Below are 12,511 nucleotides of genomic sequence, written 5' to 3'. Positions count from 1 at the left end.
CACTTTTGCTAAACCTATTTGAAAGTTTAAACAATTCCTTTTAGGAATCAAGACCAGAAGTCTTGGGTCACTGAGCAAAATTTGGTACTAGAGAAACAATTACTGACATTTCTTGACCATTGATCGCCCATCAACAGGGATGATTTTTTGATTTTCACAAATATAAGCCAGTGAAAAACTTTATTTACTCCATGAACTTCAAAATGAGCCCCAACAAATAGTAGACCAAAAGACTATTGTAAGTCCAAAGATCTATCCCCAAGGTACGTTCTACCTTACTGTAGTACATTAGCTTTTCATCGACCAAAGCATAGACAGTAGAGAAACTTGTCTATGAGCCAAGTAGGATTTTAAGCACATTAGGTAATTTCTCTCATAAAAGCTAGAATAACAATCAAAGTTACTGACTTCATGGACAAGTTTTCAAGGTAGGTGAAAAGTGGGTGATTAAAAATGTGTGTTAAGCTACTGTTTCCAGTAAAGATGAAGTAGGAAAATTATCTTTTTGTTAAAATGACAAGGAAAAATCAAGGACAAAATTGTAAAGATTTAGGTTTAGTATGTATTTTTCTGACAAACTGAACTTTGTTGAAATATTACTCTGGAACCATATTACTTGCAACTTTTTGTCTGGAAACCATGCTTTTCTTTCCAGCGGCTCAAGTTTGATGGACAGACACAGGTATGAGTAGAATCAAAGCCACGTCCCAATGGAAATATATAGATAAGCAAAAGTTACAGTTACTGTACCTATAGACTTTGACTGCAGCTGTTTGAGAAATTTTGCATTATTCATGTTATTGAAATAAAGAGAAAGCAATTTTAATGTAACATTAACTGTTATGTTATTGGGAAACAGTTACCTTTAGCATTCAATGGACAACTAAAATCCTGGCTTGACTTCTTGGCTACAGAGATGTTCCAGAGTGCAACGGCTGTACTGTGAATCTGACAATGATAAAGTAGACTGTTCCATTAAATCATGGCCTACTGTTGTATTTCTTTAGTCAAACTCATTTTTGGACAAACTGTAAATTAAATTTCATTGTATGATCATAATGTAATGTGTTCAAATTAAAAGTTCAAAGAAACAACTTTCTTGACCAAAATTTATAAATACCCAATTGAAACACACCAAAATCAGCTCATATTTCTGTGAACAAAACAAGAATTGTCAATAAATGAACAACTTACAGACTATATTTTTACATTATATACATAAAGAAATACCTAGAAAGTTATCATTATTATTATCGTTTCTCTTGTTTCAGAAAAATTCAATTTTATTTTTATATAACATTTCTATTGTTTGTAAATGTGGTGTAAATCAGTTATCTTGTATTTACAGGCAAGCAATAAATAGTACAATTATGCGTTTGTGAACATACAGTTTTCAAACCATTGCTCTAACTTTCCTCAAGGACACTTTAAACTAGCTCTCTTATAATGAAATGAAGAATACAAACCTGCGGCCACAATGCAAACTTGGAAAAGAGAAATAAATGACCTAAAATTACCACTATTTCAAATTCAAAATGATTGCTATACCCTGTATAGTTACTAACCGTATAGGGAACGATTAGATACTCATAAGACAAGATATTGAAAACTATTTACTCCATGGTGATGGTAGCAATTTGAATTTCAAATACCATTACATTAAAAGTCACTTTGCTTTTCTCAATTCAACTTTCCTTTCAAATCTACAAATTTTCAGGGTGATAACTCTCATTTTGATCTTTGATATCGTTTGATTTCCTTGAGGAAAGTTGCGGCAAAACTTTCTGACTTTTATTTTGAGATAAATGATGCACACTTTGATGACAAAGTATAGTTAAAATCAAATATAGTCTAGAGATGTGCTAAGCCACATGATTAGCTTCTTTCACTGTCATCGTTTCGAAAGAATAGTACACCTATATATATAACAAAGATGTAGAGCTTGCACATCTCTACATAGTAAAATTGATTTCACAATAATGTTGCAATAGGGCTGTTTGTAAATGAGTTGCAGAGTTCATAAATATGCAAACATAAATATATATCCAAAACTTTTGATCACATTTTTGGAAATTACTCATGCGAGAATGACATAAAAATCTTTACAGGTCACTGCCAATGCTAGTACAATGAACACTTGGAGCTGCAAAAACAGCCATGCATGCAACACAAAAGTTGTCTGCATTTCTAACAGTAGTGTCTGATGTAGCATGCGTGCAGCTATATTTAGTATCAAACCTGTAACTGTGAACAGCACTGTAGTGCTGAAATGTCACACAGGTTGTCTTCTAATTACCTTCTTGGTTATATCATCATCTGATTTTGTGATAACACCATCCAACTGTGAAAATCTTCCAACCAGATTGTCCAACTCATCCAGTGTTTTTTGACTTTTCCTTTCATCAGCATCTTTTTCAAAATCTCTTACTAAAGCTTTGGGATGCAAACAACAGTTTAGATAGAAAATGGTGCGAGATGAGCAATTTGCAATTAAGGAAAACATTCTTTAAAAATGAATCATTTCATGCAAATACTTGAAGAATGTTTGAACTTTAACTTGTAACAAAAATACATGTATTTTGGCATTTCTGTGTTTGTGTTACTAGCATTCACTCATAATGGCCAAAGATGGGCTGGCAAAATCAGAGGTACTAGAAGGAGTGTTCATCTGAAAATGGGAAAAGTGCAAATCGGTCATGCCTTTTTGATACAGCACAGAGGGAAGGGATTATCATACTAGGCTCATATACTGCAACATGTAGGATATTTACAAAAATGCACGGTAGAGCTCTACATGAGGGTCCATTAATTTTAAAAAATGTTTTTACAGGGAACGTGATTAAATTTTAATTTGACCATTTTGGACCATTTTTGACAGAGGTGCAAGAAAAATTTGTCGACCCATCTCCAGCTGAAATTGAATACTCCCGTATATCAAAGACAAATTAGTATATGATTGTATATGCACAGTCGCGAGTGGAGTGATACGTACCGGCCGCGGCCGCCGCGTACTATGCATATAATAATTGCCAATTATTATATGCATAGTACGCGGCGGCCGGTACGTATCACTCCACTCGCGACTGTGTGTATATGCACAGTCGTTTGGAGAGCTATTCAGCGCTGGGACTATTCGCCCCATAGATGAGAGTACAGAAGCGAGAAATACCCCAAGTCAGGAAACAGAATGGCTATAAAAACCGCGCCATGTCACATTCCGTGTCCGATTTCACTGTGAAAATTAGCAAGTTCAACTATCATGCAACCGTCGATCGTTCCCTACCATTCTAAAAATTCATACCTGATACTTTATCTGATTCAAAAACGCTCGTTTCGTGTGATTTTCGGCCGAATTCGACGGACAACTCGCCAAAACCTGGGGGTGAGCAACATTCCGGTCACCTCTTGGGTACCTCCACTTTACTGACGTTGGCGCAGCCTACCCATGAGGGATGACTGGAATGTTGCTCACGCTTATGTTTTGGCCAGGTGTCTCTTGAACTCGGCCGAAAATCACAGGAAATGAGCATTTTGTAAGCAGATGAAGTATCAGGTATGAATTTTCGTGTGATTTTCGGCCGAGTTCAGAAGACACGTCGCCAAAACATAAGGCATGAAACAACCTTCCAGTCACCCCTCATGGGTACGCGGCGCTAACGTCAGTAAAGTGGAGGTGCCCAACGTCCACTGTGAGGTGCCCGGAATGTTGCTCACGCTTATGTTTTAGCGACGTGTCCGTCGAATTCGGCCGAAAATCACACGAAACGAGCGTTTGTGAAGCAAATCAAGTACCAGGTATGAATTTTGAGAATGATAGGGAACGGTCGACGGTTACATGATAGATGAACTTGCTACTTTTCACGGTAAAATCGAACATCGAAGTTGACATGGTGGCAAAATCCCTATACGAAATAGCCATTCTGTTTCCAGACTTGAGGTATTTCTGGCTTCTGTATACTCGTCTATGGGGCGACTAGTCCCAGCGCTGAATAGCTCTCCAAACGACTGTGGTATATGCATCTCCCCGAAAAATTCTCACATCATGTCGTAGTAAAGCGAGTGCACAAACGTGTAGTACGCATTCCTTCTCTGAACTCGGGCAACTCGAAAAGAGACGCAGCCGACAGATCCACTTGCGTATGTCCCGACAGATTGGCGCCGCGAGTGAAATACGCGATACATGTGACTATTGAAAAGGTCCGACCATTTCTCAATCTCAGTACCTCACTACGTGTACCACATCGAGTCATCTCATAGACCCTATGCTTGTATCTAGACCACTGTATTAGCTCCGCTCGGCAGGGCTGTATATGGAGCGGCATAGCCTGTAACATATACAACCCTGCCAAAAGCTGGCTTGTGCATTGCTGCAGTTTCGTAGCCCCGCAACTCCCCTTGGAGATATTTTCTGGGTTTTTTTGTTTTTATTTTTCTGCTCTGCCCAACACAAAAAAATCTTCAAGGGGAGCTGCGGGGCTACGAAACTGCAGCAAACCTGTGCACTGCAGTGTCTGACTGTCGTCTGCAACGACAAAACTGACCAGGTCAGTGGAGCAACTCACAGCTACAAACGTTCTGCTGAAGGTTGATCACTGGAATCAGAGTGAAAGTATGATTTATTTACCTTCAAGTTTCCCAATCAAACGGAAAATTTCGCTTCTGTCGGCCATTTGGCGGGATTTGTAGTCTCGCTTTCCTCGAGGACTTCCCTCCACATTTATCTCTCGTTTCGGTGTTTCACATGGGGAGCCTTGCAAGGCCCTCTAACCAATTGTAAAAAAAAAACATCGCGAAAGAATAACTGTACATGTTACGCATGAGAGAGACACACTCGACCCCCTCCCCCTCCCCACTCAACTAGATTGCGAAGTCAGTATTTTGGTAGACTGTCGACAGTCCATTGTGTCTTTTCTGTCCCTTATCGGTGTACTTTACTTTTGTCATAACACTTATCACACCTATTGTAGGGTGGACAATGGTAGTTTCATGACAAAAAGTGATCAAAATGAGATAAAACCGATAACAAAACAAAAGCAGAACCATAATACATTACTGTATCAAGCAAAAAGCACAAAACAAAATTGCAGATAAAGAGAGTGCTGGAGAAAAACGTAAACCCTAGAGAACTCATATTATGAGTGGATAAAGTGTGTGGGGAAATATCAGTGAGATTAATTTCTAATATTCATACATTCATTTATACAGTTTGCTACTTGTAAACATGATTTGGGTATCCATCACATACATTAGTTTATTTTGTGTGGTCAACTCATAGAATTGGTAGATGTACAGTTGGATGATGTTAATAAGTTGGTGGTTTCTCTGCTGTGTATATCTATTACAATGGAGTAGGAAACGTATTTGATCTTCTATTTCTTGGTTGTTACAGTAATCACATGTTCTATTAATAAGTAACGTTTTTGTATGTCTGCCTGTTTCTATTTTCTAGTTTATTTTCAGTTTATAGTTGCTTGATCTAAACTTGGTGAGAGATTCCCGTAGTTTAGGATTTTTTATATCGTTAAGGTATTTTTCTTCCTGAATGTCCTTCTTTAAAAAAATTTAGCCCTGCTACAATATGTATCACGTTGTCATGACTACTATCAAATTTACATACAACTATGAGAATGCAAAATCAGAGGTGAACTTCAAGATGAACGGTCAAAGCACGCATACAAATACATTGTGCCATTTCCCACCAATCAAAACCATCTACAAGAAGGCTTTGTGGAGATATGTGTAAAATCGCCATAGAGCTTTGAAAAGTAGCCTGCTGATTGGCTAATACGGTAAGTTAACTCATAAAGATTTAAATTAGCTTTCCTTATATGGCGCTATCGTAGAATGAAAATGCACTTCAAGGGCAGAATCTTGAAAACTAGCTTTTTCTTGTCTTGTTAATGAAAAAATGCCCCTAAGCTAATTTGTGCATGGGATACCAGCCATAGCCGCTAGGCTATCAACTACAGAAAATGGTAGCCCAAGTGGACCACCAGGGAAAAAAAGTTGAATTTCGAGCGCTGGGCTGCATTTATTTTTCAGTCACTGTGACAGCAATATTTTTTCTGTTGTCAGGACTTGATCAAATTCCACTGTATTTCTCTCGTTTACAAATGTTATAACGTGTGGTATATAATCTCACTGGTTCACAATGCACCTAGAAATAAACTGTGCTCTGTACAAGTCGTTTAATTTGTAATTCACGGCAGCCTTCAGTAAAACAACTGCCGTAAAGTTTACAAGTAGAGTGTATCGGTAGTCTACAGAAAAGTAATAGTGCATGCAGTTTTCAAAAATCAGTACCTGCAACTTCTTTCTAAACTTCTCGGGAAAACTTCTGTATTGTTCCCGAAAAAAAAAGAACTTGTATTTGTACACTCTATTTCATCAAAGGTCCGGGACAAATATTTGGCTCTTTAGTGTATATACTCTGGAAAAAACTGATCTTGTTACCATTTTCCAAAAGCCTAGATATTGGAAAATGTTGAGATTTGTATTTTATAAGCATTGTTTATACAAGGATCATCGACAGTAAATTTGCAAATTAACCGCTCCTGTCACGTTTAATGCTCCCTATTTACAAAGCCAGTCACACGGTCATCTTATTGTGCCAAACAACATATGTAAAACCCTACCTACTACTGCTGTGTTGCCAAAATCATAAATTTTATGATTTTTGCACGGTAATTGTGCAAAATCTATTCGGCAGGTTGGTGGACGTTATCAGCCATTGAACCCCATCGTCTGCTCGCACGGGTCCGTTACTTCCCACTAAGCATCCAGCTGCCCGGACAAGAGACCTTGGCAAGCGAAGATGCTAAAAGTGAGACAGAAATTCACGACTCTAACAAAAACACTTTCCACAGTCGAGACAGTGGTTCTGCAGCGATGACCTCTGTCTGACCCGAGCGCGATCGACTGCTCGTGCCGCGGTATAAGTACCTACCAAGGCAATTTGGATACATTGTAAAATATTACAATAATGGCGCATTACCAGACATACCGAAGTGGCAAGCACTTGGCACATACCCGTCTTGTTAAACAAGCAAAGTAAGAGCTCGAGCTCATTCCGTTTCAGTTTATCCATCTAGGGCCAAATGTGCGGTCAGTTTGATAAGGGTTACAAATGGATGTGTGTGCAAGAAATTTGATTTTGAAATTTCACCGAAGTATCGATTTACTATACATGGTAGTCTACGAGAGAACTATGATCATTTTTTTTTCCAATGTAAAAGTAAACTAACAATATCTGTGCATTTATAGACATTTGACAATTGATAATGATATACTATGATATGATATCCCATATATTTTTATTTCTTTTCTTTCATCAGTTTGAACTGTTCAAGGTGTTTACTGTAGGATACCACTGTATCTTCTTTGCTTGTGAATCTTGTCGATAATGTGTATCTGTGTAGTAATTAAGTCTCGCCGTAGACTCTGAACCTGGGCAATGGTGTCACTTGTATATTTTGGCACAGATTGTGAACCTATATAAGGGTTTCAAGAGGGTTGTTCACATAAGCAAATTACAATGTATAAAATATGATTTTATTAATCATAATCGTAATTTATTAATAATCATAATTATCACAACAATGGCATTTACACAAAGCAGACGATATTGTTTGTAAAAAATTAATATTCTGTAACATTCATATTAATAATTTATTAATATTCATAATCATTTTTATGATAATGATAGGAAAAAATCATCACAAATAATGCCTAATCGACCTGTGGTGCCGCCAACTTAAAGTCTGCAAAAATGATGTGATTATACTTTTGTATGGGTGGGAACTTTGGAAATTGTCGCGCAGTAGATGCAGGGCCTAAATGCGAATGTTTGTCGACACCAGTGGCTCTTCGAACCACGTGACAGTCGCAGCTACATATGAAGATACTCGATGAAGTGTACGCGGGACAGGTGCCTACAAGTATCCGGTTTGCGCAGGCTGTGTGCGCTGGCCATTAATTATTGGCAATTTGCCAAATCCACACACATACGATGATCGGCAGCACTCAGCAAGGTGGGCGCAGGCCGGGTGAAACCATACAAAAAAACATTCCGAGGTTTTATTTGTGCTGAAATTTTTTTTTCGTAACCTTTACGTGGTTTCGTTACGTATCGTTACGCACTAATCGTGCTGATAATAAGGTTGGCAGTTTTCTGTTACAGTGATGATCTCTATATTTAACATTGTTGGTGTGGTAAAGCACCTTGCCTTTGCGTTACTGGTAAACAAAACGTATCAGTTTGCCCGTCGTGGCATTTGTAATAAATATCTTAATGTCCGGTCCCAATGACTGTGATTTTCTAGATGGACCATAACTTTAATAGCACTGCGTGGCAGGGCTGTGTTACTGTGTTACCGGCTATGTGGTGGGATGGGAGGCCTATATAGCCGGTAACCCACACCCCTGCCACACAGAGCTTGGTCATTACAAACTTCAGAGCTTTTGATTACAATTTTGTAATTACTGCATATCAGTTAAATATTTGCCTCCCGCGAAATGTCATTTGATACCGAGGCCTCGGATGCCCTCTCGATATCAACTTACATAAAGCCTTCAACTTGATAGGCGGACACGTAATGATGAACACACCCTCCATTTGTCATCACTGATTGGCTCTTCCTCGATATACCGGGTCGTGCCCACCCTCGACAACCAATCAGAATGCCGATGCGTGAGCCGGGCCGCGCGTTGCTCTTCACGAGGCAGACTAGCGACTGACCACAACATTGACGTATAAACGCGGGGCCGCGGGAGAAAGTGAGGCGAAACCGTTTTTCACCGTTACGTGTTACACTGACTGATTGTAAACGAAGAAGAAGCTTTAAGGAATCTGTGATCATCTACAAAGTCTAAAATTACGAAGACTGGGCTGAGGTACGTGACAAACATCGAATTTGGTTTTTCCTCCTCGATTACTCAAGCTGCTGTCAATGCTTTACCGCACGGCACTATACTATTCACGCATAACAAACATGTCACATTTACGATCGATGTCGCAGCCGGATATTTTAAGTGTAAGATCGTACCACTACATCTCCAGATCGTAAAAATCAGGCAACGCTTGTAAATTTTGACAGATAATCAGATATCAAAGTGTTGCCAAGGGAATGGACCGCACCACAATTTTAAACACAGAGTTGTATAACGATGTTGATGCGGGCACGATGTAAAAATGTAACATTGGGTGTTGTGTTGTACTAGTAAATTTGTCGCGGTCGCTGGCGATGTAACTTTGTGTTTCGGAGCTGGCTCGCTGTTGCGCCAGTTATCGTTGCTTTTGTTCAGTATTTTATTCAATATTTTCCTCATTCGTCTGGTGCTTGTCGACTCGATTGCGCGAATAATAGTTTCCCGACCTTTCCCTGTCCCACCATTTACAATTACATTGACAAGAAACGTAAGGTAAATGTTTACAAGTCGTTAACCTGAACGAGGTCACACCTCGTGTGAGAACACGCGTCTCAAAATATACAACCAGGAACAAATCTTCTATTCCCTAAGATTTTTACGCGCTAGATCATCCAAGATCCTTCAACAAAGTACCGTGACTGGCCGAGCAAAGTATTTCCTGTAAATTTCTGACCGTGAATACGTCATGTTCTGTTACGAAATAGAGCGTGGAGGGCCGAAGCCGAATTACTTCCCAGAGTTCCATGCCAGTTGACCTACTAAACGTGACATGCGTTATTCAACAGACTGGAGTCTTTTGAATGGAAATTCGGTCACGCGTCTTGTTACCCTACGACACATGTAGGTCACAGTCTCTTCACCACCAGTTTTTAAACTATTACCCCTACTGCAAGCACAATTAAAGCTTAATATGGGTTGGTCTTAGAATTTGTCATCCCTTCTCATTATTGAGAAGTTAACAACTTGCAATGCTTGGATAAAAATCGATGATTAATTGTTTATTAAGAAAGGAATTGAAGTGCTATATCAGAAATGTCAACTTTAAAATTGAAAAACGTTTGAACACTAATTTCCTGTTTGATATAATCATAACCATAATCTTAACTTCTTACATAGCGCATTACATATCTAAATATTTCAATGCACATTAGATTAAAAAAGTGAAAAATAACAGTAATAAAAATGTTCAATAAAAGCAACAAATTATAAAATCACAGAATGGTTATAATAAATATAGATCAAAATATAAAACTCATGTGTAAAATAACTTTGAAAGGTAAGTTTTTAACCCTACTTTAAAATTATCGAATGACTGACGAGCGCAAAGGTGTGGCAGTAAAGAATTCCACAAACAAGGTACACAAATTGAAAATGCTCTGTCTTGCAGTTGACATACAAAACAAAATTGATGAAAAAAAAAATCACCATAAGCTACAGATACACTGGCCCTGCAATCATTGAGAAAGATCTCTTCTGTCAACAATTTCGTGAGTAGATTTATACTTTCTGTCCAAATGTGCACAGTGCCGGGTGAAAGTCACTCATTCTGGTCACAGTCACCCCTTAAAAATTAAACTGATCTTAAAAATTCTTTGGGTAAACAAACTGTCACCTTGCATTTCCTGTTCCCCTCCAAATTTTAGTAGCATTTTGAATTGCCTGTGAAAAAACCTGCAGATTTGTACACCATGAAATTGAATGTAAGGGTTACAGATACCTAGAAATCAATTCCAGATAAGTTTAATCAGATGGCAGGAATCTAGTAATTCACTCATACACTTGATGCTGGCATCACTGTGCACGTGCCAAGTGTTTCATTATTTGAACTGCAAGGTCGTATCCATGGCAATGGTGACTCTGAGCTAGATTACAGTCAGTTGGACCATGTGAGTTTCGTTTATTAATTAATCAAAACAAATTCAACAAGGATGGTACTGGTATCAATTGTTTTGCATACTAAAATGTTACAACCTTACAGTCACTATAATTTTACGGTTGTGCTTTATCACAAAGGGTTGTAGAAATTGTATCGGATATTGACATCAAGAAATACTTCTTACTGTTGGTGTCAGTGAGAAAGTTCCTACCATAAGCATAACACATGTAAGCTTTCAGACCCACTATTCTGAAGAATTGGTCAGGTCCTCATTTATCACGATAATATGCCGGTCTTAAGGAGTGTTTCATAATACAGCGATAACATCCCCTCACTTGTACAGATCAGATGAGCCAAATGTTCCATGCAGTCTTGGCAAATTTTCATGAACGTATCTTTGATGATCCCATTAAACGAATCCTAAACTCTTTGTTATCATCAACTAGATTGTGTTGTCAGTGTCTTATCAAAGCAAACAGAGGCACGTGACTGTCAAAGTGACAGTTCAAGCAATGATCAAACTTAGTGCATGTAATGCGCCTGTTGTTGATAATGCAACATCACCTAATATTGGCTTTGAGCCAAAAGTGTGGCAAGGTTGACGTCATAACCTGATGTAGTATTATTGCCTATAATCTAAAACAGTCATCCAGATCACGGGACCAGTTCAAATCTGATTACGTTATCACTTATTTACTGGCAGCACATCCTGTACAACAGTAAAAATTAAATTTATTGATACAAAAAAATGTTTACTGTATGTATTACATAGACATGTGTCCCACCAAATCATTATATATTAATGTATGCCCTTCCATAAAACATGGATTCATCACCAGGAAGTTTTAAATTTGTTTAAATATTTACAGAAATTTCAAAACTTTACCAAAAATATTCGCTACTATAGAGTTGAAAATTCTTCAGCTCAATGTCCTTTTCGGCATAATTAACCCATATCCTGCCAGGCCTGTGACTTTCCCATCTGCGCAGTAAAAAAAAAATGTGGAACCCAAACCTCTATTAAAGTATTATCACCCAGTACTTGGCATGTAATGGTACAGTAGTTTACACTAGTATAAATCATGTTTTAGTTTACAGTATCTGTGTTTTCAGGGGTTTTCAGGTGCTGAAGTTTTTGTTAAAATGCAACTTATATAGGACATGTGTATGGATCACTAGCCTATACCCTATGTTGTTGCTTCGGAGGCACAGAGGCCAAAGCGAAGAAATAGGGTCTAGGCCATAGACGGTAGAGGGGGGGGGAGACTCTGTCTATGGTCAAGGCTAATGGATCACCAGTGTTAACCATCTCTTCCTACCTCCATGTTTTAAGTGACTTTACCTGATGAAATATGAAGACAGCAGGATCAGAGATAGAATTTGCGTGAAAGATATGTATTGTAAAATGTGAAGACTTTTTAATACTGTAGATCAGTTTGTGTTCTTTTTCGAAAGTTTGTTCTGGGGAATTGTATTATCATAATATCACCAATGTTTACTATCGGCATAAAGTTATCAGGGATCAGAAAAAACGGTTATTTTTATATAAATACATTTTCTGTGACACAGCATCATTTGGTCATAACATGGACTTTTAATATTAAATGCTGATTGTACGAGGAACCCAGCATATATTCTTGGATCTATTTAGTACCAACAGGATTTTAAGTACACACCTGGAGATTCACACTGTGTTTTGCACAACCA

At 38.2% G+C, this 12,511-nt stretch overlaps 3 protein-coding genes across 5 annotated transcripts in view; 1 reads left to right on the top strand and 2 right to left on the bottom strand.

The window, feature by feature from the left end:
- LOC139148009 (uncharacterized) overlaps positions 1 to 12,511 on the bottom strand; it is a 497,920-nt gene that overhangs the window by 80,929 nt on the left and 404,480 nt on the right. The gene's annotated exons all lie outside the window — the stretch shown is intronic.
- LOC139147994 (testis-expressed protein 11-like) overlaps positions 1 to 12,511 on the bottom strand; it is a 44,576-nt gene that overhangs the window by 27,174 nt on the left and 4,891 nt on the right. Inside the window, exons 2-4 of one of the 2 annotated variants that reach the window (XM_070719247.1) lie at positions 4,625 to 4,763; positions 2,297 to 2,433; positions 864 to 948 (exon numbers count right to left, since the gene is read on the bottom strand). In XM_070719247.1, the coding sequence (XP_070575348.1) occupies positions 864 to 948; positions 2,297 to 2,433; positions 4,625 to 4,670 (268 nt within the window). In that variant the 5' untranslated portion in view covers positions 4,671 to 4,763. Of the gene's footprint in view, positions 1 to 863; positions 949 to 2,296; positions 2,434 to 4,624; positions 4,856 to 12,511 lie in introns of those variants that run through there. The other variant, XM_070719248.1, reaches the window with a different exon arrangement.
- The window catches only part of LOC139147995 (tyrosine aminotransferase-like), a 33,671-nt gene continuing 24,785 nt past the window's right edge, over positions 3,626 to 12,511 (top strand). Inside the window, exon 1 of one of the 2 annotated variants that reach the window (XM_070719251.1) lies at positions 3,626 to 3,795. The gene's annotated coding sequence lies outside the window, so the exon portion shown is untranslated. Of the gene's footprint in view, positions 3,796 to 8,588; positions 8,893 to 12,511 lie in introns of those variants that run through there. The other variant, XM_070719249.1, reaches the window with a different exon arrangement.

The sequence above is a fragment of the Ptychodera flava genome, chromosome 13 (assembly GCF_041260155.1).
Source record: "Ptychodera flava strain L36383 chromosome 13, AS_Pfla_20210202, whole genome shotgun sequence".
Taxonomy (NCBI): domain Eukaryota; kingdom Metazoa; phylum Hemichordata; class Enteropneusta; family Ptychoderidae; genus Ptychodera; species Ptychodera flava.
Note: the sequence above shows the minus strand (reverse complement) of the source record. Positions and strands in the feature narration are given on the sequence as shown.